At 35.7% G+C, this 27,077-nt stretch overlaps 1 protein-coding gene across 5 annotated transcripts in view; it reads left to right on the top strand.

Annotated features, from left to right (window-relative positions):
* The first annotated feature begins 236 nt into the window (after positions 1–236).
* LOC109096010 (band 4.1-like protein 5) overlaps positions 237–27,077 on the top strand; it is a 46,476-nt gene continuing 19,635 nt past the window's right edge. For 3 of the 5 annotated variants that reach the window (XM_042763779.1, XM_042763776.1, XM_042763775.1), the window contains exons 1-15: positions 237–531; positions 1,355–1,559; positions 16,525–16,629; positions 17,775–17,817; positions 18,313–18,391; positions 18,477–18,521; positions 18,837–18,889; positions 19,838–19,958; positions 20,275–20,362; positions 20,477–20,565; positions 21,355–21,445; positions 22,854–23,023; positions 23,939–24,045; positions 25,634–25,652; positions 26,584–26,623. In XM_042763779.1, coding sequence (XP_042619713.1) covers positions 1,380–1,559; positions 16,525–16,629; positions 17,775–17,817; positions 18,313–18,391; positions 18,477–18,521; positions 18,837–18,889; positions 19,838–19,958; positions 20,275–20,362; positions 20,477–20,565; positions 21,355–21,445; positions 22,854–23,023; positions 23,939–24,045; positions 25,634–25,652; positions 26,584–26,623 — 1,230 coding nt within the window. In that variant the 5' untranslated portion in view covers positions 237–531; positions 1,355–1,379. The remainder of the gene's footprint in view (positions 532–1,354; positions 1,560–16,524; positions 16,630–17,774; positions 17,818–18,312; positions 18,392–18,476; positions 18,522–18,836; positions 18,890–19,837; positions 19,959–20,274; positions 20,363–20,476; positions 20,566–21,354; positions 21,446–22,853; positions 23,024–23,938; positions 24,046–25,633; positions 25,653–26,583; positions 26,624–27,077) is intronic. The other 2 variants (XM_042763777.1, XM_042763778.1) reach the window with 2 other exon arrangements.

Raw genomic sequence — 27,077 nt, 5'->3', positions numbered from 1 at the left:
CTCATGAATGTTTTCATTTCTGTAAGTCAATTTTTGTGTCTGAAACTGGATTAGGATGTGCTGCTTAAATGATTTACCTTTCTGACATGTCACACAATAGCTGATTATAGTGTACCGATAGATAATCAACATGTAAGTTTAATAATATTGTAATAATAATGTAGTTGCGTCAAAAGTGTCGAGTCCATTTTTACTCCACACCGGCCCTTTAAATGTAAATCCACTTTTAGGGATTTGCGTGACGTCATTTCCTGAGGGAAAACAGCCACTCCACAATCTTTCGGACCGGGGCGAGTATCAGTTACACTGAACTCCAAACAAATAATGTGGCTGAGCCACACTGCGCCGTAGAAGATGGATATTTCAAAACACAAAGTTGTTTATTGATAAAGGCCGATGCTAGAGGACTCTTTCACTGGCGGAATATTATTCAGTCTGCAGCAAGTATCGCTTTTGTCTGTGGTCCGCCTGAAGATCAACAAGTGGATTGGCGCCGCTAGCGCGCGAGCGTCTCGAGTGGTCATCCCAGAGGTGAGCGCTATATATATATATATATATATCTTTTGATTAGTTACTAATATATATATATATATATATATATATATATATATATATATATATATCTTTTGATTAGTTACTATAGCCGTATTGTTAGCTCTAGCGGTTTGTAATATTAAATAAATACAGCACTTTTAGGTCGTTCCGCTGTTAAAATGTAAATTCTGCGCATTTTTTTTTCTTGAGCAAACAGGTGTTAGTGAAGTTCAGTCAGTCAGCGCGTGATCGTGAGCCACTCGCAATGATTCTGATCGAAGCATGAAACGTTTGATGTTTTATCAGCCGATATTTATTTATGTATTTATTTATTTTTTTCTTAAAAGGTGTTAGTGAGCTGCGGGTTTAATTTGAAGACAGAGAAATCAATAACTTGTAATAAAAGGAAATAACAGACCACTGTCTATAATGTGTATTTACCACAGTGGTAACTTACTGTAACTTAGTGAAGAGAGTGAAGGCAACTGCTTAAGTTTAGTTAACTGCAGTTGTATTCAGTGTCTCTAAATATCTTACACTGTTATTATTATATATTTTTTTCATAAATACCACAGTTTGTTTTATGGAAATTATAGTTATATTGACGTAACTGTGGTGATTTTTCCTTGCTACTGTGGTCTTATTACATGTGATTCATTATTTAAAAATAGTTGCTATACATGCAGCACAACACATACATACATATACTGTACATACAATCTGAGTTAATGGTCTTATTATATATTCCACAGTTAAGCTGTTGTTAGAGTTAAGAACTATAGCGAGTTGTCATTTGAATCTGAGATGGTCTTTCTTCCAGACTTGACAAACCAATCTCCCTGAACATGCTGCGCTTCCTTCGCCGGACTTTGGGCCGGCGGTCCATCCGCAAACATGCCGAGAAAGCTCGACTCCGGGAAGCCCAGCGAGCCACAACACACATCCCTGCTGCTGGAGATGCCAAGTCCATCATCACCTGCCGAGTGTCTTTGTTAGATGGCACAGATGTCAGTGTTGATTTGCCGGTGAGTTGACTGATACATTTAAGTGTACATGTGTATGGTGTTCATAAACCGATCTGTTTGGTCAGTTTCAGTGTTCTTGCCAGTTATACTTGTTGCGATACTATCTGTTTTAGTTGACATAAAAATCAAATGCTTAATTTTATAACGCAAACTATAGCTAAAAATTAAAAGGTATCCTTCATTGAAGCTCAAGGTTGAATCCTAGGCATCAATTTTCAGCCTGTGCTCTGACAGAAACTTGCCTACTGAGTCACGTTGATACTCCAGTATGACAGAGAGAATAGTCTCCATTGTTCATTGCTGTTTGAGACTGTTTTCTTATTACATAATCCTGAGAGAAAAGTACAGTGAAACTAGGCATCTCTGGTGGTGGCTAGAGATCTGTTTGGCACTTTTAATCTTTTAATAAATATGAGAAATCTTTACTTCCAACATTATCATTTTAATCACCTTGACTTGGACTGACTAGATTAGGAATTCCTTCAAAGAAGTTTTTTTACCCAGAGCTCAAGATTTAATCACCCACATAAAATGTATTTGTGCCAAAACCTGATGCTGTTTTTACTGCTGTGCCTTCAAATTTAATGTAAACACTGTCTTCGCATGTGAAATGAGAAACGGTGCTCTCAGGCTGGTCTTTTTTCCTGACAGTGCATGCATCTTAAATACATAAATTATCAAATCCTATAAATTAACATATAATTCCTCTAAATCAAAAGAAAAAATAAAAAATATTAAAAAAAAAAAAAAAACTTAAACACAAACTACTACATCATGCCTTCTGACCCCGATTGATAGTTCATACTATTTTAGCAAGTAAAGGGCCTTTTTATTAAGCAAACATAAGAACTAAATTAATATTATTAAAAATATTTCAAGATGAACATTTACTGGACTGAAGCAACTTGGGCTACTTGATTATTCATTCATTCATTCATATATATATATATATATATATATATATATATATATATATATAGTACAGGTCAAAATATATTTGGTCAAACAAACATTACTATTTTTTAATGTTTTTGAAAGAAGTTTCTTCTGCTCATCAAGCCTGCATTTATTTGATCAAAAATACAGAAGAAAAATGTAATATTGTGATATATTATTACAATTTAAAATAATTGTTTTTCAAATAATTATACCTTAAATTATCATTTATTTCTGTGATGCAAGGCTGAATTTTTAGGATCATTATCACATGATCCTTTAGAAATCATTCTAACATGATGATTCATTATCAAAGTTGGAAACAGTTCTGCTGCTTAATATTTTTTCAGAACATGTGATACTTTTTTAGGATACTTTGATGAATAAAAAGTAAAAAAAAAAAAAAAAAAAAAGCTATGTTTTTAAAATATAAATATTTTGTAATAACAATATACACTACTGGTCAGTAATTTGGGGTCAGTAATTTTTTTCTTTCTTTCATTTTTTAAATAAAATCAATACTTTTATTCAGCAAGGATGTGTTAAATTGATAAAAAGTGATAGTAAAGAAAATATATTTTTATAATTTTATTTTTATTTTGAATAAATGCAGTTATTTTTAACCTTTTATTCATCAAATATATTAGACAGCAGAACTCTCATAATAAATCAGAATATTAGAATGATTTCTAAATGATCATGTGATAGACTGGATGTTACATGTGACACTGAAGGCTGGAGTAATGATGCTGAAAATTCAGCTTTGCATCACAGGAATAAATTTTTTTTTTTTTTTTTTTTAAAGTATATTCAAATAGAAAACTATTATTTTAAGTTGTAATAATATTTCACAATATTACTGTTTTTTCTGTATTTTTGATCAAATACATGCAGGCTTGATGAGCAGAAGAGACTTCTTTCAAAAACATTAAAAAATATTAATGTTTCCAAACTTTTGACCTGTACTCTATATATATATATATATATATATATATATATATATATATATATATATTTTGCATAAGTCATGTTAGCATGTGTGTGTCAAATATGATACAACAGACTTTTGAAAAAAGTTATTTTATTATTTGCCCCCACAATTGAAACTACAGAGTTTTAAACTAAGCATTTTGGTTTCATCTTACTAAAATATATTACTGGGATACATTGAGTGATTGTTGATATTTACCATTTTATTTATAGTCTGATATACAGTAACAATTTCAGTGATTTAGAATTTCGTCTTACATATAAATCTGAGTATCTGCACCAAATTGCATATTTTGTCAGTTTGGACCTCTGAATTAAATTTCATATTCTCATAGGGTGACTGACCACCTGGTTGTTGCTCTATTGCAGGTCAGCTAGCAATATTAACCTATTTTTAATGATAAGATAATGTGCTATAAATCACCAATAAGATTTATAAAATGTAAGTTGTGACTATAAATATCTAAATGTTAATATATAATAGTAGGGGTGTAACAGTTCAGATTTGTCTTGGTTCGGTTCAGTACGGTATGTGCTAGTGTTGTCACAGTACCAAAATTTCAGTATTTGGTACCAATACCAGTGAAAATCCATGGTTCTCGGTACCATTTTCGGTACCAAAGCAAAATACAAAAACATGTTAATTAAAAAATTTGACTATACTTTAGTTTAATCCAAACTGTGTACATACTTAATTTTAAGGGGATTTTGAATTTTAAAGCCAAGATTAAGAACTAAGTTAGCTAAAAAACTGCTTTTCTGACATATGACACAAACGATGTTAACCATTTGTACATTCTCTAACATATATATTTTAGATTCACAATTCATTAAAAAGCCTTTGGTGTGTAAAAATAGTAAATATCATCCAGTTTTTTTTTTTTTTTTTTTACCCTAATAAAAGTTATAGCCTAGGAGCATTAAATAGTTTATAAAGAAACTAATTCTAATGCTCATTATATTAGCGTTAGCCGCGCTTATGCTAACGATTAACTACTCTAATAACAACGTTCATTTCAATCCGACATTCAATTTAAAATATGTTTCAATTAACATGTGCAATATAACCTAAACACATATGCAAATGAGTTTAGTTGAAACACAGATAGTGTGTGTTGTTCATGTCTCACTTGCACTCATGCACTTTCAACAACCGGATGAAGAAGGTCTGAGGTGTAAATGACTGGTATAGTAGTTTTTTGATCATTGCTGTTGTAATGTGGGAAGCCGATAGTCTGTTTTACTCGTTGTTATTTTCAACAAACCATCGTCAGATTTGAGATGACCCATGGTGCAAGGGAGGACAATCTTAAATGGGTGGGGGTGGACCGCAGTACGTACCAAGTGTACCGTGATATGTATCGTGGGTGGTGTAACGCGATTTCTCGGTTTGGTTTGAATATTGTTACACCCCTAGTTAATAGTGAACATGGGCATTGCTATTTTTAGGGGGGCTTTAGTAAGAAACAGAGGGCAAGGTGTGTGTTCATTAATAGATTGTTATAATATCTGCATCTGTGCAGTTCTTTGTCGTAATACAGTTTACAAAATGTCATGGGGTAGCAATCAGTTTCCCATCTTCTGTAAAGTTTTCACTCTGTTCACCCCTCATCATACCACAGCTGTTTCCTCCAGTGAAAATGTAGCCCTTTAACACACATGAGCGCATACTTTATGAAACGATCATGTTGCTATTTTAATTTGACAACTAACTTTCAATATAAAACACATTACAGTGTAGGGCTGCACGATTATAACAAAAATCATAATTGTCGATTATTCCCTTGAAATTCCAATTGCGATTATTACGATTATCACAATTTACATTGAATGATGTCTATACCATTGTTTGATACAACTGCGTGCCGTATTTTTTATATGAAAATAAGCTAAAAAAAAAAAGGGAAAAACTTTTAGTGCTTTTCAACAGTATTAAGCCTCAAATGTCAACTATACATCGGATTGGTTTCTTCTTTAAATGATTAAAAAGAGTAAAAAATTATGAATGGTATAATAATGTTATACTAAAACTTAAAACAATGGAAAAACCCTTAAGATAATATGTAGAAAGAACAAAAAAAACATCTTAAGCGTGCAGAATAACATAAGTGGACTTTGAACAATTAATTGCCACTTCGAACGATTACATAATTGTGGCATCCATAATTGTAATCGCGATTAGAAATTCGATTAATTGTGCAGCCCTATTACAGTGCATTAACTCATAGTCATGCAACAAAATGATTAATAACAGTGACAGACAGTACTTGAAAGAGGTTTCTATACTTGAGCTAAAGAGAGAGGGTAGTACTAGAAATGCAAACAGTAAAATTTTGTGTTTGTTCAGTAAACAGTTGTGTGTGTGTGTGATCAGGAAGACTTGTATTTGGCTTACTCATTACTCAAATGTTATAGGCCTACCCATCTATTCAATACAGTGGAATACTGCAATAAGTTTAGTATACCACCCTACCCTATTAGTCAAACATTTCTTTATTTTCTTTATTTTCTTTATTTCTTTATTATTATTTTTTTTTTTATTATTATACCCCTATTGGGGGCTGAGCCCCCCTAAAATTAAAATCCTAGAATAGCCCCTGATAGTGAATATAATTTTCCTTAAGCGGTGTTTAGGTTATTCTACTTTATTAGATTAGACAAATATTTGCATTTTTTTACCTGGCTCAGTTCATCTACATTTTTGACTTTGATCAGGACCTGGCTTAAAAGTTGTTACTTGAGATTTGACTATGACTTGAAAAAATGTATGATTCAGGGTGTGCCCTCAAGCCCAGGTCACATAGATCTGACCCAGATGCTTCATGCTTGTCATTCTGTTTACTGATCAGCCGTAATACCATCATCCCTCTTGTAGCATGTGGTCATTAGACTGCTTTGTCAGTGAATGACTTGATCCCCTCATCTTCTTTATGCCTTTGTTTACGCTGTTATTGAGCCACTGGTAGGAATTTCCTTGATCTCCACCTGAATGTGTTACGTTTGATGTATGACAGAGTGTGTTGTTGAACTCATGAGTGTGTTGCATTTTTCACCAATGACCGATCGTATCGTTAGATAAGACCCTTCTTCCCTGGCTGGGATCGTGTAGAACGCTTTGAAGCTGCACTGAAGCTGCAATTTGGACCTTCCCACCAAGTGAACCCCACTGAAGTCCACTATATAGAGAAAAACCCTGGAATGTTTTCCTCAAAAACCTTAATTTCTTTTTGACTGAAGAAAAAAAATGACATGAACATCTTGTATGACATGGGGGTGAGTAAATTATGAGAAAATTTTAATTTAGGAGTGAACTAATCCTTTAACAGAACACATCATAGACCTAAGTTTTTAAGAAGCCATATTAGTAATGATTATAAACGAGAATTGTTAACGATATTTCCAATATCCACACAGCTGACAGATTTACCTGTTGTAGTTTGTTCAAGTTTGTTCAAGCACAAAATAGAGACTGTTTTTCTGCACATTCACTTTGCACGTCTCCATGTCGATCTCTCTCGCGCTAACCAACTGAGATGCATTTAGCAGGTGTGCTGCAGAGATGAAGACTGTTTGAAACACTTTTTTTCTGCTAAAACTTTGATGCACATCATCTCAGATTAATACATTACATGCACATTTTTAAGTTATAACATGTAAATACATAGACCTAGTCACCAATGGCCACCTCAGCAAAAACTTCACTCACAATTTAATATTTTTGGCAAATGCGACCGTTTTAGACGTAGTTTGGAGCCCTGAATATATTTCTTAGTTCCTAGAGGTAAGATTGGATAATGAACCAGATGACAGTCCAGACCTGCTGTCATTTGTGATTTTTATCTCTCGTCTTTATTTTTATCCTACAATAAATTAAGATTAAAATCCTACGATAAGTCTATATTTATAGACTGCAATACAATAAGATGTTCTTGCACAGAACTGAATTGAAATGCAAAGTATGCCTAAATTATTATTATCAAATATAGATGTATAATTCATACTGTTTCATATAGTTTATTTTTTCTATGACAATTAATTGCACAAAAAAAATCTATGAAATACATTCACACTTTAGGTTAGATTTTATCATTAATAATCACATAATTGTTTTGGGGCATCAATTTAAGGCATTTGTTTTGTGGTCTTGCATCCATGGGTATCTGCGTGTTATTTTTTTATTTAATTGTCTGGCATCTTAATGCAGTGTGGAAAGTCTAATAGATATTAGTTGTTTACTGAGGGCACTTGGTTATGTTCCTCTGGTTTGATTATGATCAGTGTGGTCTCTGGGCTGGTCTCTGTGGATTACTAATGGCCTGTTTGAGGCTTGGAAAGGAAATAACCAATGTAAGCGGGATTCACATGCCATAGTAGTTTACTTTAAGATCTTAATCTGCCTTTTTTCTTCTTTGTTCTTATTCTAGATAGCTGGCACTATTTTGTTGTTGTTTTAAAGATTCCCTCTGATCTGTCATACACAAGGGAATGATGGGTATAAACTGAACTAGTGGTGACTGATAAATTAGAAGATGAGTTCCCAACGGCATAACCTGGAGTAAACAGTCCCACCAAAAAGTTATCATTTTATTAAACCTCATGCTTTTCCAAACCCACATTACTTACGTTCTTACATAGAGCATTAAAGGAGGTTTTTGGTAGGATATTAATTCTACACTACATGTTTTTTAAAAAGCACTGCAGAAACTGAACTAACCTCAATTTATTATGATGTTGTTTTTAAGGACAGACTGTTTTTTTTTTTTTTTTTTGGTCTCATATTCACACAATTTAAGCATAAAGTACAGAAGACCAGCCACAGCACCTATCTTGACAGAGAGACAACAAACTCATTGTATAGTACTATGCTATTGGAAAAGAGACATAAATATCTTTACAGTCCGCAAGCTGAACAAACATGCAGTGACCATCTGGTGCATCTCCAAGGAAAAGCTTTTCAAACAGTCTCCCCGGATACCCATAAATACTGAATCGCTGTTTCACTGCCCAGTGTGAAGGTGGAAGATTTAAGTTCACTTAATTTCCTGGCTTGACATGTATGTTCTCTCACATTTAAGGAATGAAGCCAGGCCTAAACAGGCAAGCCCAATATTAAAAATCATGAGAAGCACATATTAGGGCTGGGTCAACCTGTTAGTTTAGGTTGACTACTTCATTGAAAAAACTGTAATATTTTAGTTGCAGTGCTTTAATAGAATATATGGCCATGTTAGGACCCTATGAAATCAGTTTTATTTTTTCCTAAATTCTGTTTAATTTTTTTCCAAATTCCATTATTTCCGTTATAATTTTTCTGGATTCTGTTTTTTTTTTTTTTTTTTGGACTCCTTTTTAATAGTTAAATTAAATTGTGTTAATCAGAAAGCATGTCTAATTAATTAAAATCAAGCCACTTATAAATTTTCAAATCAAATTTTTAAAAGTTTAACAAAAATTACGTGTAGGGGCCTATGAAATGTTTTATTTTTCTCACCATATTTTTTGTTGTTACCAAATACTGTTTTATCATGTCTAATTATTTGAATGCATAAAACAACTTAATTTATAAAAAAAAATTCTTAAAGTAGCCTTATGAATTGTTTTTGCCGCAGAATTTGTGTTTTTCTGGTTATCAACTGAATGTCATATGTATGATCTGTTTTAGTTTAGTTTTCTGTGTTTCCATTCTCCTTCCTTGTTCTTTTCCATGGTTTTTGATTTAATTAGCTCCACACTTGTTTCAGTTCTCCCAATTAAGTTTCTATTACTTAAGTCTGTGTTTCCTTTTGTTCCTTTAGCCCTATTCGCACGGGATTAGTATTACCTGGTGACCTCCAGTCATTTGTAATAATTGCGGAGGTTGTCTGTAATCTTAATCCCATGCGAATTGCCCATGTCTGTAATTTGTAAAGAAAAAATTCCCCCGCAAAAGACCTACCATATTTCGCCGAACACAGAGGTCCTGTGATAATTTTAGTCCCGTGCGAATTGACATCTCTGTGATTTTGTCCTGGATTTGGCAGATCGTATATAATTTTATGAGGTTTTTGTGGTCTCTGTGCGCCTTTTTATCCATCTTCCGCGAAGAATGGAGCTGCGTTAGAGTGTTTGATAGTATTTTGGGTGCTGTCATATCGCTACACCATACAATTTGCAGAAAGAGAAAGCTGAAAAGGTTTTGAGGTTAATGTGTTACAAATAAATCAAGCATAAAGCTTGAGATATTATTTTAACTTGGTTAAATATAAATGACAATCGATTAAGGCGATTCATCTGCGATAATGAATGCGATATTGCGTAGCTTGTCCGTGATCTACGGCTCTGTCTATTAAGTGCCGCTCCATTTGAAAGCAGGTGATGGTGATTTAGCGGTAATCACGGAACCAGATTTACTGACTAGATGCGCATGATCATATCATTAGATATATCGCCCAGCCCTAGTGCCTATTCTCTCCTGTGGATTATTAAAATAACTTTTTGATTATACTCCTTCGTTGTGCACTTTGTTTTGCACAACCTACAGTGACACTGAAGGCATAAAACATTTAATTTATCCTTTAATTATTGAAAATTAAGCAAACTTTATTTTTTGGCAAACAAATGGGATTTACAATTAAAATTAAAACCTGAAGAAGAAATATTGTGTGATTTATTCCTTAAAAAATAATGTTTGTTTCATTTTAGTAGTAGTATGTACATTCTACTGGAAAATAGACTTCAAATCAAACCAGAATTTTATTTTAATCGGGTTGCCGTGAAAACCTTTACAGTTCTGTGTATGTGATATGAGCTAGTTTTACTCAAATCAAACGGTCAAATGCTCATGAAGTGACTCTCACAGCAGTTCTGGAGATGATGTTCATGTGTTTACGTCCTCATTTAGAGAGACAGCAGACGCTGAAACCACCGCGAGCGTCACGCGTGCTTCAGTATGTGTGTAATAAACAAAACACGCATCTGTGCCATTCATTAACAGACATACAGAACATGCAGGATTCATATTTAAATCGACTTTTGAGGCTTAATATTTACAGATACCAGTCTATATTGCGATTTGATTTAAGTGTAATGACCTACTTTTTATTAATTCATTTAAAATTTGACAAATTCCATGACGTTCCGCTTTAAACTGTGAATTCTGTTTTTATGACTGGATTCCGCGATTCCGTCCATGTTTTCCGTATCGCAGAAATCATTGGGCCCTACCATGTTGACACACCAACAGAATACGGTTGTCAGTTCTGTATTTGAGCCCTTAATACGGCTGCATTCACACTAGGGCTGCACAATTAATTTAATTTCTAATCACAGTTACAATTATAGATGCCACAATTACGTAATCGTTCAAAGTCCACTTATGTTATTCTGCATGCTTAAGATTTTTCTTTCTACATGTTTAATTTTAGTTTTGGTATAACATTATAATACCATTAATATCTTTACTTTTTTATAAATTAAATAAGAAACCAATCCGATGAATAGTTGACTTTTGAGGCTTAATACTATAGAAAAGCACTAAAAGTTTTTCAGTTAGAGTGTTTTTAGCTTTTTTATTTTCATATAAAAATATGGCATGCAGTTGCATCAAACAATGGTATAAACATCATTCAATGTAAATTGTGATAATTGTAATTAATAATCACAATTACAATTTCAAGGGAATAATCGACAAAAATTCACACCCCAAAATTTTTATGACTCACAACCGCATTCTCGGAAAGCCCACAATGTTTGAATAGAACCACACTGGTCAACTAGTTGCCTGTCACATCATACACATCATACAAACTTGAGCCTACTGTGTGTTGTGGGTTTCCATGTGTGGTTTCTTTAAAAGTGCACTAAGTGAATTTTGCCAAACAATGTTGATATTTGAAAGCACCGAAAACAAACACGCCCATACCCCAACAGGACCTCACCCCTATTTTGATAACTCTGCCCCACGCTTACGTACACAACACTGGAAGCGACGATGGTGGAATCTGCTATGCCTGCCGGCCACAGCATATTCAAGCAAAAGCCAACACAGATTAGTTGTGTGAAAAAGCAAAACCAACATAACTCACCTTTCAAGAAGAAACAAATCAACCTCAGCATCCGATTCCCTTCCGCTCCTTGATTTCTCTTCACCGCTGGAAAGCTGCTTCAGTATATTCCAGGTCTTACCTCTTGCCTGATCATAACCTTTCTTTTTAATGTTTTGTTCCTCTGAAATTTTCCTCTTTTTTTTTTCTGCCATCTTTCGCTATCTATAGTTGATCTGCTAATATCCATCCTGTGCACTCACTGAGCACTCGCTTTTCCTTATCATTACTAGACAAGCCACTTACTGCTGATTGGCAGTGAATGTGTTATGGGACTTGGTCAGACACTGTGGTCAAAAGCGTTTTTCAAATATTGCTTAGTGCACCTTTAACTTACAGAGGTGCATAGTGTGTGTTGTCATCCAGTCACTGTTCTCCACTGGAGATGCTCAACCCAAATATAAAAGCTATTGTGTGTTAATGAAGATTTGACGGTTGAACTCTTATCATGTCAAAAAGTGATGAGACTTTTATGGACGTTGCCATATTGGATATCAGTGTCACTAGGGGTGGGCAATATGACCAGAATCTTATTTCAAGGTGTGAGAACTTTTATTGTTAAATTAAATATTTATCTCTATAGCTATTTTTATGTTATGTTTGTTATTAAAAATAAGAAAAAGAAGCAAATTACAAACACAATAGGACAAATAGGCAATCAGTAGATTACAGTAGGCTAGAGTAGGTTTATTTAACGTAGTAAAAAATATTTCAGAAATTGAAAATAAAATGTATAAATAAAACACTACATAGTCTTCACTGTATCAGTCAAACATGAACTGATTCTTATTAAAGATCCAAAAGTGATTCAGTCAAGTGCAACATTAATAATGACATAGAGCAGCAGGTAAATTAGACTGCTGTCCCTTTAAGACCAACTGCATGGATCTAATATACAGATTAGGCATTTTAACATAATTGTTTGTGTATTTGACCAAGCACGAAAGAGATCTGTTTTTGCGATCACGTGCTGTCTGAGAGAGGCGCGCACTTCGTCTGTGTGTCAGTCAGTGCGAGCAGCAGATTGAGTTCTGTGTCACTGTTTATTGCGCTTAATAACTTTATTAAACATCATGCAAGTCCCAAATTGGCAATCGCATGCTGTCTGAGAGAGGTACTTTCTCAGTTTGTGTCAGACAGTGTAAGCCCCGCACTGATTTTTTTTTCACTGCTTATTGAACTTAATAACTATCAAGTGTGGCCCATTCTTTTTTTTCTCATTGATGCATGTTTCCTTGTCACTCCAAGGGGTATATATCTTTTAAGTAGTACTATGTTATAGGGGTGGGAGATATGAGCTAAAATTCATATCATGATATTTTACACTGTCCAGGCGATATCGACATTATATTGCAATATGAGGGGAAAAAAATTACAGGCAAAATATTTTAACCTCATATTAAAAATTTTCAATTAAATTTAATTAAATTTAAATTAAATTAAATATTGTGTGTTTGAGTAGGCCAGTGGTTCCCAAACTTTTTCTGCCAGGCCCCCCTTTTGTAGAGAACAATATTTTCAGGGACCCCTCACCCCCTCTTTTTTTTGTCTCTTATGCTCTCCAAGGTTATTAATAAATATGGCAAACACTGTAATATTGTGAAATATTATCAATTTAAATGATCTATTTTAATGTTTTAACATGTAGGCTACTGTATTCCTGTTATCTGCTCAGTAACCATTTCTGATTATTATCAATGTTGTAAACATTTGTGCTGCTTAGTATTTTTGCACATAGTATTTCAACCACAGCAGAGAACATCAGGGTTCTATTTGCTCCGCTCGCGTCTAGTGTAGACTAGGCATGGGCCGATTACCGGTTTCAAGGTATACCGCGATTTGAAAATGTCACTGTTTCAAAACAACTAATATTTTTCATTATACCGTTCCTGCATGATTGTGCTGTTTTCCATGTCTCCTCAATGACTGAAAGAGTAGGAATCCCTCAGGCTGGGTGCAGTGTAGAGAGTAACACTGACCCCTCCTTCTCCTGTTGGTGTGAGTGAGTGGTCAGTCACGTGTGTGTAGGATGGCCGAACTTAAGGAGCTCCCCCTTGAACTCACGCATTTTGGCAATTCTGAGCAGTCACAGACAGCGTACGCTCTTCTGTGTCAGCCGTGCTGCGCTGGTGTGCTGTTTTCTTTCAAACCAAAGTGTAAATACATGTAAAAAATGTATCCTTGTGCCGCGGCTGATACAGAAAAGTGTACGCCGCCTGCGTACTGCTCAGAATTGCCAAAATGTCGCTACGCTGATTTGGAGAGACCCAGAGGATAGGAATTGTTGAATAAAGTCATTATTTTTTATTTCTTTGTGTACAAAAAGTATTCTCGTTGCTTCATAACGTTATGGTTGAATCACTGATGGCAGATGGACTATTCTGGTGATGCTTTTCATACTTTCCTGGACCTTGACAGTGTTATTTACTTGGCAGTCTATGGGACAGTCTCAAGCCTACCGGTTTTTATCCAAAATATCTTAAATTGTGTTCCAAAAATGAATGAAGCTTTTATGGGTTTGGAAAGACATGGGGGTAAGTGAATAATGACAAAATGTTCATTTTGCGGTGGAGTAACCCTTTAAAGGGGGTGAACTTAGAAACTTAACTGAAACATCAGCATGGTAGACAAACTTAAAAAAAAAAAAATGACATCTGAGCATTGCATTTGGTTAGTTTTTAATATTATCCGTTCAAACAACCCACTGACTTGTCATTTGTTATTCACAACTATTAGCATATTAACATGTAATACGAGAGGGTGGTAGATACGGGTTCAGAACAAGCAATCAAAGCAAGTGTTACTTTCTGTCCTGCTTGCTGGAAGCACACTGAGGAAGTAACTGCGCCTCCAAAGGCTGTATGTTGGCATAGCAGCCTGGAAAACTTCAGCTGAACAATGTGAGCCCTGAGCCTGAGGTTCACTCAAGCACACAATGGACTCTTTGTCTGCATTCTTGCAGCTCGCTGGGATGCTTTGTACACTATGCCAACTCACTGGGGCCTGCGTGAGCATCCGGTGCTGTTCGCATGGGCTACGGCTAAACCGGCCTTTCCAACTCTGAGTGCAACAGTTGGGTGAGACACTTGTGTGTCAGCGCTCTTTGTTTCATACATGGAGATGCTAGCATGGATGTAGCTGACAATAAACTACTACTTTGAGTACTAAACAGTGTATTTAAATAAAGTATGCTAAAGATAAAGGGGTTTGTTTTATCTTGGATCTTATGAAAACAAGAAATTGAAACTTATAACTCACTTTGATTTACATCAGACAGTCCATGAAATGGACCCTTTGGTAATCACTTCTAGTAGTAACATTTATCACTTGCTTAAAACCAACCTTGCAAAATGTTTGAATATTCTTCTTTTTGTTTCTGTCTTTGGTGGTCATGGGTCAGGGGCATCCTCCATTGTGAAGCTAGACTGTGATTGTATCACTGGCTTGACAAGATGCAGTATCGTATGAAATCAGGCACAATTGAAGTCAAGAATTTGAGCTGTAGAGGCTTATTCAGACAGAGAAAGACAGAAGAGCTCTTTCTGCAGTTTGGAATTTGGAATTTTGTACATTAAAGGGTTAGTTCCCTAATTAAAATTAGGCCATAAATTACTCACCCTCAAGGCATCTAAGGTGTATATGACTTTCTTCTTTCAGACGAATCCAGTCAGAGTTATATTTAAAATTGTCTTTGATCTTTTAAGCTGTTTAAATGCACTCAGCAGGTGTTGCGTGAATCAGTCCAAAAAAAAAAGTGAAATAAAAAGCACCATCCATTAAAAAAAGTGTCTCATAAGGCCTCCTAAAGCGAATCGTTGTTTTTGTAAGAAAAATAACCATATTTAAAACGTAATAATCTATTCAATCTAGCTTGCGCTCACTGTTGTAAATGGTAGCAGCTCCGGGCAGATAATGTATGAGGCCGGCGTTGCACATGCGCTGCTCAGAAGTGATGAACGCAGAAGCGCAGAGGAGAGATCAAAAGAAAACAACGGTCACTAATTAGAAGTACAAAACGAGGATTTGTAAAGAAGAATGTCAAAGGATTTCGATAAAACCCAAGAGGAGACTGGTTTTCCTTTGCTAAAGTAAGGAAACTTTGCTTCCTTTGCTCCTGTTAACAAATGTTGGTTTTCACGAGACTCACCAACGCATGCGCAACGCCGACCTCATCCTCCAGGAGCTGCTTCCATCTATGACTGTTGGCGCAAGCTAGATTAAAGTAATTATTACATTTTGAATATGGATATTTTCCTTACAAAAACGCATTGATTTGCTACAGGATGCCTTTTATTCACCCCCTAGAGCCGTGTGAGACACTTTTTTTTAATGGATGGGCGCTTTTTATTTCACTTCTTTTGGACTGATGCACTGCAACACCCGCTGAGTGGCATTAAACAGCTTGAAAGATCAAAGACAGTTTTTAATATAACTCCGACTGGATTCATCTGAAAGATGAAAGTCATATACACCTAGGATGCCTTGAGGGTGAGTAATTTATGGCCTAATTTTCATTTTTGGGTGAATTAACCCTTTAATATTAAACTTTATATCCTATAGACAGATGGAGTGTTAATATTTAAATGAAAAGAAAAAAAAAAACACTTTTAAACTTGATTCCAAAGAACTGAAGTTTTTTGCTTTAGATGTTTGGAACAGAGAAATGTTCAGTAGTGCTAAAACAGTGTTTTAGTCAATGTTAGATTGGCCTACTTGGCCAAGACCTTATCCACTGACCTGCTGTATCAGTGCTATTGCAAGCCAGTACATGTAGTTCCAGTACACATACTGAGTTATAAACAAAAATGAACTTTGCTTAATATTACATTGTTAATATCAGTTTAAAAGCTAAGCATGCAAGGCACTAGACTGTTAGGATTCTAAATCATTCTTTATTTCTCTCTCTCTCTCTCTCTCTCTCTCTCTCTCTCTCTCTCTCTCTCTCTCTCTCTCTCCAGAAAAAAGCTAAAGGTGCAGAGCTGTTTGAACAGATCATGTATCACCTGGACGTTGTCGAGAAGGATTACTTTGGCCTGCGCTTCATGGATTCAGCCCAAGTACCAGTAGGAGCAAAAGGATTTCTAGATAGTGGATACAATATGTGCTTTGATACATCAGCCGATTTGATCTAATTGATGGGCCTGTTATGTTCAAATAGTCAACACTTGCTCACCTCCAGTGTGGATGGTTGCATCATGATAAAACTAGAACGCCTCTGTCGTAATCTCCAATAAATATGTGCATTTATTTATTTAGTTCACACTTGTATCCTAAGCTACATACCAATACGGAGTACTACAGCATTTTACAGAGTAGATTTGTTGGGAAGTTAGTTGGCGGGGGAGGTTGGTGGGGGGCTTGGGTTAGGGGGGTACTAAAATGTATGCAGGCAGCAACTGGTAGCCAGTGAAGTGCGTCTAAGAGTGTTGTGACATGCACACTCATCTCTTCATGATGTGCTTTGAGTCAAACACAACTCCCAGAATTCCTGGCTGTTTGGATGCTGTTTTCATTGCTGCACCTAGCTAAATTAAAGTTTTGGTGCATTTCCAGCTTGCATTGTAGATGCATTGTTACTGCACAGTCAATAAAAATCAGGAGCTGATCTTTTTTTTTTTTTTTTGATCTGATCATCTTTTTTTTTTTTTTTTTTTTTTTTACAGTTTTATTTGCTTTAACTTTTTTTCTGATGGTTCTTTTTTAGTATTAGCAATGGTTATTTAATAACTTCTGTTGAACTTATTAAAAATAACTTCAGTACTCATATTCTGATTAACTTTCTTTATTGACAGCTATGTACTTTTAAGAGGAATACAATGTTGAATATGCAAAGAGCAGCAGACAGGGCTCAGGCTAGTGCAGAGTCTTATGTGTAGAACAGACAGAGGGAGGGAAGAGGGTGTGAGGAATGTGTGGGAGAGACTGAGACACCCTATTCTTCCATCAGCATGAGTATCTCCTCCCTCCCTCCCTCCCTCCCTCCCTCCGTCCGTCCACATTGTTCATGCATCACCCCGTTAGTGCAGCCCAGCTCAATAGACGGGACAGAATTTTCTGGTGTTTTCAAACCAGACTATAAAAACACTTTTTGCACACCAACCAAAGTAGCTTATGAATCCCATTTTTTACTTTATATATATATATGCAGCAAACTTAAGGTTCTCCACAACTCAAACATGTGAAATGTTTCATTTACTTACATTTACAGCACTGGCTTGATGTCACCAAGAGCATCAAAAAGCAAGTCAAAAGTAAGTAAAATGCTGTTCTTACTACTGAGCTCACTTCTTGGTAAATGCTGTTTTGGAGAGGTTTGATTATAGGAACAGTAATAAGGCCTGATGGAATACACTTGAACGCTCCTCCATAAAGAATTAACCGTGGTTATTTGTTCAGAAGCTCTGTTCCAAACCATGTGGGCTGTCTTGCATTGTGTTATATAGGTAGGCAGCTCACAAGTCTTTGTAACAGAGCAATGTTTTAGTTATTCTTCCTTAGTGCTCTCAGAAATAGTGGTTTGAATAAGGTTAATGCTTAACTATGTCTGTGAAGGGCAGGTATACTGAACCATGAAATGGAAACTCTGTATTTCATCACTTGCATGACATTCTTTCTGAAATGTTTAGCCATAATAATTTTTTACACCACAATAAGCTGTATATTTGTGCACTAAAAACTCAACCATTTCTAGTAAGGCATTTTGCTGACCGTATCTGTTATGTTCTCTGCCTTTTGCCTTGATTCAGTTGGACCACCATATTGCCTCCATATGAGAGTAAAGTTCTACTCCTCAGAGCCCAACAACTTGCACGAGGAGCTAACAAGGTTCATCCTGTTTATACCATAAACAATCTCCTAATATTCATGCAACTGTTATACTCACTCCTTTCATCTTCATTATGTTTTGTAGATACCTTTTTGTATTACAGTTAAAGCAGGATATTCTCAGTGGCAAGTAAGTGGCAAGTTATTTTGAATTGTGTTGTGAATGTTAAAAATGAATGACATTTGACTGTGTATTATTTAAAGGTTGGCTACATAAAATGTGTTTTTGAGCAATGGGTTGTCTACATTGACACAGTTCCATTCTTAAAAAAACAGTGGCCCCAAAAGAAGTTGTTTGGATATATTGTTGCAAAAACCTTTCACATCTGACACGGTCTGTCAAAAATGTCTCACTGTAATAAAGTGCTTTGAAAAAACACTTTTATAAACCTTAGATTTCTGATGACTTTGTCTAAATACACTGTGATCACCATGTTTAATCCAGGTTAGAGTGCCCATTCGACACAGCAGTGGAGTTGGCTTCGTATGCTTTACAGGGTAAGTGACAGAACTGTGTTTCCTGAAATCAATTCAGAACCAGTTCTTGAAATCAAGATCATTTTTTTTTTTTAAAGGGTGAACTCTTGCAACCGTGTCTAATGTAAAATATATTAAAAAGTAATTTATTCCTGTGATGGCCTAGCTGTATTATCAGCAGCCATTACTCCAGTCTTCTATGCCACATGACCCTTCAGAAATCATTTGTGCAGAAGAAACATTATTATTGTCAATGTTGAAAACAGTTGTGCTGCTTCATATTTTTATGGAAACCGTTATGCGTTTTTTTAAGGATGCTTGAACATAATGACTCATACAACAGAGTTTATTTGTAATAGAAAAATATTGTAATATCTTAAATGTCACTTTTGATTAATTTAATGTGTCCTTGCTGAATAAAAGTTTTAATTTCTTTCAAACATTTGAACAGTAGTGTATATTATACTATAGTTGCACATTCTTTTCATTTATAAGGGGTCACATGATGTCAAAGAATTCAGTTTCTTAGCTTGTTCTGAACTTCTGCAACATTTTGGGTCACAGAGAAAGAGGTTGGACAGCGGTTTGAAGGATTTCTCTCTCATTCTCAAAAATAAATGACATCTCATTAGTGTGGGTCTGAAAGAAAGGGCTCCTAATCCCCCTCTTCCTATTGTGCTCTGATCTTCTACATAAATGCACAGCACTCTCCTGTCATTTAGAAAGTTTTTATGCTGTTTTGCAAGGGGCTTTTCCTGACACGTTTCATCTGTAGAAGAGAATGATTTGTCCTCGTACAGTTCAGGCCATTATGGAGCATTCAGAGTCCTGACCACTCGTAACTATATACCCTGCTGAATATATATATATGTGTGTATGTATGTATTATTTATTTATTTTTTCCTAAAAAATTAACTGAAACTTTTGAATGCCACTTTTTTGTTGACCCGTGGAACCTTTATCTTTCAGCTGAATTGGGTGATTTTGACCCTGCTGAACACAGACTTGACCTGGTGTCAGAATTCCGCTTCATCTCAGACCAGACAGAAGAAATGGAAGCAGCCATCTACAATGCGTGGAAGGAGTGCAGGTATAAATAAGCGAGCTCATTCTATAAAAACGTACCTCCTATCCTCACATGACGACTCCTTTTAAGTAAGTGCTTAGAGAGGAAATATAAATGTAAAGCAGTTTTAGTTCAATGTGTGGGTCATCACCTCTGACTCTTCTTGTATCTCTCCTGTCTACTCAGCCAAAGCTCTGCTGTTGACCCTGAACACTTTGTATCTGATTTATGACCAATCACTATGACCTTGACAAGTTGTAATCTACAGCAGAGGTGCAGCAGCTTGGTTGTTTTATTTTCTTTAGATTTTACTTTACCCTGTTTTTTGCTGATGTCACAGGGGCCAGACGCCAGCACAAGCTGAGATAAACTACCTGAATAAGGCCAAATGGCTGGAGATGTATGGGGTGGACATGCATATGGTGAAGGTATGCATCTGAAGCATGCAAGTTTGTGAAAATCAGGATTTTGAGGGGGACTCTCTTCAATCTGGGTATTTATCCGGAAACTTATCTGTTCTTTATGTTACCGCGTTCCTCCAGGCACGGGACGGAAATGAATACAGCCTAGGTTTGACCCCCACCGGAGTGCTTGTGTTTGAGGGGGAAACTAAGATTGGCCTGTTCTTCTGGTAAGTACTCCTTCACCAGCTCTTTACAGCTCAAGTGTGTAATTTTCTGCATCACTAGCAGCTACAAAAAGGTAATTGTGAAGAAAAATTTATATATATATTTTTTACATTTTCAGAAAAAATTATATGAAAAAAAAGTGATTTTAACATTAAAATATACTGCTTCCTGTGGGTCCTTGAGTCTTAAATTCAGTTTTATAAAATGTAAATTAATAAAAAGTCTTAAATATGTTACATGGTATGAAAAAGTCTTAAATTTTAAGAGAGAAAAGCAGTTGCTCTGAAATGGCTTAATGTGATCTCCCTCATCTGTTGGAAGTAATAAAGCAAAAACATTTCAAAATAAGAGTACCAGAGTATTTCAGGTTTGTTTAGAATTAAAAATCCCACATTATGCATTATCTTTTTTCCTTGTTATTTTGGCTGTACAGTATACTATTTGTCTCCTCTCTCTTGACTGCCCCATCACAGGAAAGACTAAAAACATTATTTAACACATTCAGTGTATGGATGTTACTAGTATTACCACAATAATATGTAATCTGTCTTTCTTTAAACAGATTATTATTGAGATAATTGAGATAATGGTACATAAACCAATTTCAATACATATTAAACAAAACATGTATTGAGTGTTTTAAACTTGCAGTTACCCTGTTTTGCTGATAAATAATGTTAAATCCTCACTGAATGTGTTTAGTTAAGTAAAATATTCAGAGATACATATGATGTAATGTCACTGTAATGACAATGGTCATTTTATCTAAAGCAAACTGATTGTCTGCCCAGGCCCAAGATCACGCGTCTGGACTTTAAGAAAAGCAAACTCACTCTGGTGGTAGTGGAGGATGATGAACAGGTAATGCAGGAGATAGAAGAGGTAAAGACACATCTCACCCACACATACACACATGCATGTACAGGTTCACACATCATCTGCTTGTGAGGGGTGATCACAAACAGTACACACTCTTGACTCGAGTGTGATTTAAAGCTGGTATGAACATGCACCTTAAATGTAACTTCTGTCACCACTTTTCACAGTTCAAACGGTTGTTTTGTTCATACATAAATAGCAAGTTTAAAAGCAGTTGGTAGGTGTGTAGGTGGTCCCAACGTTATTTGAGGTGTATTAGGACCTGTTTATGTTTATGCTACAAATACAATGTAGTATGCAGTTTCTATTGCGATGTGAAGCACGTGTCTTACTGCATCCAGAAACAAACCACTTTTTTGAGTGTGTATGTGCTCTTGCTGAGACTGTTGGCATCTCTCCAGCTTGAATTAATAAATGACAGTCTCCCTTCAGGCATGCCTGGCATCTGAAACACTTCACACTTTATAAAGTGTGTGGACAGAACTGCCCATCACTCTAAGTTTGTACATATAGAATAACAATGTCAGTCATGACTGATGACACATGATGGTGTCAGCCAGCAAATGTGTATTTTTATGTATTTTATTGCAAAATTATTATCATTATTATTTTATAATAATAGCAATTTTTGCCACATTGTGCAGCCCTGTAAACATGCACAAGAAGTCTGTATGTACTGCATGTAAAATAGCTAAACTAGTTTTGGCAGTTTGGAAAAATGTGTGTACCCTGAAAGGTAACTTTGTCTGGAGAGTTCAAATTAGCTTCTGTTAATAATGTAACAAAGGTGTCTAGTCTAGTGATTAAGCCTTTCTTGGTGGTTAGGCCAATATGTGACCCTGGAACACAAAACCAGTTTAAGTGTCAATTTTACGAAATTGAGATTTATATATCATCTGAAAGCTGAATAAATAAGCTTTCCATTGATGTATGGTTTGTATAGGACAATATTTGGCCGAGATACAACTAATTGAAAATCTGGAATCTGAGGGCGCAAAAAAAAAAAAAAAAAAAAAAAAAAAAAAAAACTTGAGAAAATCACCTTTGAAGTTGTCCAAATGAATTCTTAACAATGCATATTACTAAACAAAAATTAAGTTTTAAGTTTTTATTTACAATAGGAAATTTACAAAATGTCTTCATTGAACATGATCTTTACTTAATATCCTAATGATTTTTGGCATTAAAGAAAAATCAGTAATTTGGACCCATACAATGTATTTTTGGCTATTGCTTAAAATATACCCCAGCGACTTAAGACTGGTTTTGTGGTCCAGGGTCACATATGTTCTAAACAACATTTGTTAGCATATTCTTGATTTTACGTTTGTTTATGCCTTCTTCATTCCTTTTGTAACACCAGAGGACAAGTTAGCAGTAAATTGCTCTTACATTTTGACCTCTGCCTTAGGGGAAAGAGCAGGAGCACACGTTCGTCTTCCACATGGACCATCCGAAGGCTTGCAAGCATCTGTGGAAGTGTGCCATAGAGCACCATGCCTTCTTCCGGCTACGTGGCCCGGTCCAGAAGAGTTCAACCCGCTCTGGGTTCATCCGCATGGGTTCACGTTTCAGATACAGGTATTTTTTTCTAGAGTTCATTAGTCATTTGTCCATCATAAGTGTCTGGCAGATAATAAAATAGATTAAAAAAAAATCCTACAGACTTCTGACATTGACTAAGAAAGTTAGCACACACTAAAACCACTCAGCCAGCTTAGCAGACACTAAAACCATAAATTGAATGGCAATGCCCTGGTGCCGACCCACAACAAGCATTGTGGAGTCTTGCCATGTCTGATTTAATAATTGTGTAATATTAATTTTCCAGGATATATTTAATTTGAAGCTCTTAAAAATGTTACATCTCTACTTTTGCATCTGCAATGGCAGAGCACATGTTCTCTTTTGATTTTAGTATAAACCCTTTCTAATCATGTCCAGTGGTCAGTTGAATGTTATTTTCTTTTTCTCTGGATTGAGATAAGACTTCCTGTTTTTCATAGGTCCTCCTCAGAATATCTGCTAAGTTGTAAATCATGGCATAGTCTGTGTGTGTGTGTGTGTGTGTGTGTGTTTTGGTTGTTCTTACTATGGAATTGTATCTTATCTCCAGCTGCCAGCCAGGGGCTTTGATGCTGTCCAGTTCGGCTCCCTGTTGGCCAGGCTTTTTGTTTGCCTTCACTTATTTTAGAACTTATCCATGCTGCAGAATGAACCTATTTTTTTGTCAGTTAATTCACTTATCTTTGATTTCACATGTGTCTAAGTTTTTTTTGTTGTTTTGTTTTGTTTTGTTAAATTGTTTGCTAATGCTGGTTGGTCTGCTTGTTCTCCAAAGTACAGGGGCCTTTCTCTTTCAGACAACATTAGACTTTCATTATTCTATGCCTGTAAAAGTAAATGGCTGCAGTCTTATCAAGTCAGCAGGTATTTATCAAGAATGTTTTAAAGATATGTGTGTAACTGACGTTAATTTCTTTTATTTTTGGGAAGTGGGAAGACAGAATATCAGACAACTAAGGCCAACAAAGCTAGACGTTCTGCCTCATTTGAAAGAAGACCAAGTCGCCGTTATTCTAGAAGGACCATGCAGAACAGAGGTGAGATAATGTCTTGTGCTTTACACTTAAGAACTTTCCCCAATATCATATTATCCAAACACAAATATATATCTACTGAACAAAATTATAAACGCTACACTTTTGTTTTTGCCCCCATTTTTTATGAGCTAACCTCAAAGATCTAAGACTTTTTCTATGTACACAAAAGGCCTATTTCTCTCAAATATTGTTCACAAATCTGTCTTAATCTTTGTTAGTGAGCACTTCTCCTTTGCCGAGATAATCCATCCACCTTACAGGTGTGGCATATCAAGATGCTGATTAGACAGCATGATTATTGCACAGGAGTGCCTTAGGCTGACCACAATAAAAGGCCACTCTAAACCGTGCAGTTTTATCACACAGCACAATGCCACAGATGTCACAAGTTTTGAGGGAGTGTGCAATTGGCATGCTGACCACAGGAATGTCCACCACATCTTGTTGCCCATGAATTGAATGTTCATTTCTCTACCATAAGCCGTCTCCAAAGGTGTTTCAGAGAATTTGGCAGTACATCCAACCGGCCTCACAACCGCAGACCACATGTAACCAGACCAGACCAGGACCTGCACATCCAGCATCTTCACCTCCAAGATTGTCTGAGACCAGACACCCGCACAGCTGCTGCAACAATCGGTTTACATAACCAAAGAATTTGTCAGAAACTGTCAGAAACCATCTCAGGGAAGCTCGTCTGCATGCTCATCGTCCTCATCGGGGTCTCGACTGCAGTTCACCGTTGTAACTGACTTGAGTGGGCAAATTCTCACATTCGATGGTGTCTGGCACTTTGGAGAGGTGTTCTCTTCCAGGATGAATCCCGGTTTTCACTGTACAGGGCAGATGGTTGACAGCGTGTATGGCGTCGTGTGGGTTAGCGGTTTTTATATTGAAGAGGAGTGGACCAACATTCCACAGGCCATAATCAACAACCTGATCAACTCTATGTGAAGGAGATGTGTTGCACTGCGTGAGGCAAATGGTGGTCACACCAGATACTGACTGGTTTTCGGACCCTCCAGGACCCCCCAATACAGTAACTGCACATTTTAGAGTGGCCTTTTATTGTGGCCAGCCTAAGGCACACCTGTGTAATAATCATGCTGTCTAATCAGCATCTTGATATGCCACACCTGTGAGATGGATGGATTATCTCGGCAAAGGAGAAGTGCTCACTAACACAGATTTAGACAGATTTGTCTAACAATATTTGAGAGAAATAGGCCTTTTGTGTACATAGAAAAAGTCTTAGATCTTTGAGTTCAGCTCATGAAAAATGGGGGCAAAAACAAAAGTGTTGCGTTTATAATTTTGTTCAGTGTATATACATTTCATTTATTTACTTATTTTTATTTATTTACTCTTTTGATCCCAACAAGTAATAGTCTGATTTTTTCAGTAAACCAGTCATCACTTTCCAAAATCACTTTATCAAATAGTTGACTTTTGTTTTACTGCTATGAGTCACATGCACTATTTCAAAGCCCCAGCACTGTTTCAGTTCCATGCACATAATTCTTTTGGGACTTTAGCATTATGTGATCTTGCATAATAACATGCTCATTTTTTTTTTGTTTCCCCGCAGGTCCTAACAAATCCTCAGAGTAAGTATTTTACATTCCTTCATTGTGCAATGGAATTCTTATGGCTTTCCTATAGTGATGAGGTGACTTCCAGTTTCAACATCAGTCATGAAGTATGTGTCATTTGAAAGCACACAAACACACTGTTCAGAGCTGTTCAGAGCTTCTATGGACTATACTAGTGTATATTACTTACTATAGTACTATTACTATATAGTGTAGTATGTGTACTGTATAGTGACTGTTTATAAATGCTGAATGATTTAATGCCCAGACTCTTTTTAGATTATTTTTATTTTATACTAAAATGGGCAGTAAGGCAATCTGTATTGTACTGAGAAGTGCTTTTTTGAATAATTGTTTTACTCTTACATGTACAAGCATCCTGAAGTCATTTTGCTGTACAGAGATGCTGGCAAATAATGATTTTTATTTATTATTTTTAAACATGATTTCAAAGTGATATAAGACATTAAGTATTACTACTACTGTTTTATTTCATTCATATTCCAGGGGCATAATGCATTACTAGTCTGTCAGCTTAAGCACATGCTGTCAGACTGAGTGTTCCACTTTAGTCTTATAAGCACCCCTACTTAGACTGGGATTCAGCTGGTGTTAGAGGTGCAAACATGAACAACATCATCTGCAGGCACTTTTGTAGTGCTGATTTATGGGGGATTTTCGAGACTCATGCTGTGACTAATACAGTAATGCTTTACAAGTATGATTGTTTGACTAATTGTATTTTTAAAGATCTGCTCATTTGCTAAAAACAACATCAGGAAAGTTTTGGCTCGCTGTTATTCAGTGTTGGTTTGACCTGACCAGGTTTTCTGGTCACCTCTATGAAAGGACCATCTTTGTACTGCCTACTGAATCAGTCAACAGTAGCTCATTAACCCTGACATTAGTTATTATATCACTTGCATTTTCTCTTCTCTTTTCACAGTAACCACAACAACGGAGTGAGCCCAAGTTTAGAATCAAAGGTAGTACCTTTTTCTGTTATTCAATTATTATTATTTTTTTTAACCCAGTGTTTATTGTTATATTATTTGATTTAAGACGCAATGTCCAGTCATATTTCACTCCAAACTTGAGGAAAATTATTGCATATGAGTAAATTAAGAAAAATAAAGCCTCCTTTATTGCCTTTTTTATTATCACAATATCACTCATTCTTACTCTCATATTCTCAAAGAAACTCAAAGTAACACAAAATGTATGATGTTACAGTGTTACAAAATGTAATGTTATGAATGCTTCAATACTAATAATAATAAGAAGCATTTCATGAGCACCAGATCAGCATATTAGAATGATTTCTGAAGGATCGTGTGATCTGAAAACTGGAGTAGTGGCTTCTGAAACGTCAGCTGTGACATCACAGAAAATATATTAAAATAGACAACACTTATTTTAAATTTCACTAATATTACTTTT

Source organism: Cyprinus carpio, chromosome A9 (assembly GCF_018340385.1).
Source record: "Cyprinus carpio isolate SPL01 chromosome A9, ASM1834038v1, whole genome shotgun sequence".
In the NCBI taxonomy this organism is placed as follows: Eukaryota; Metazoa; Chordata; class Actinopteri; order Cypriniformes; family Cyprinidae; genus Cyprinus; species Cyprinus carpio.
The sequence above is the reverse complement of the archived record's forward strand: the minus strand, read 5'-3'. Positions and strand labels throughout refer to the sequence as shown.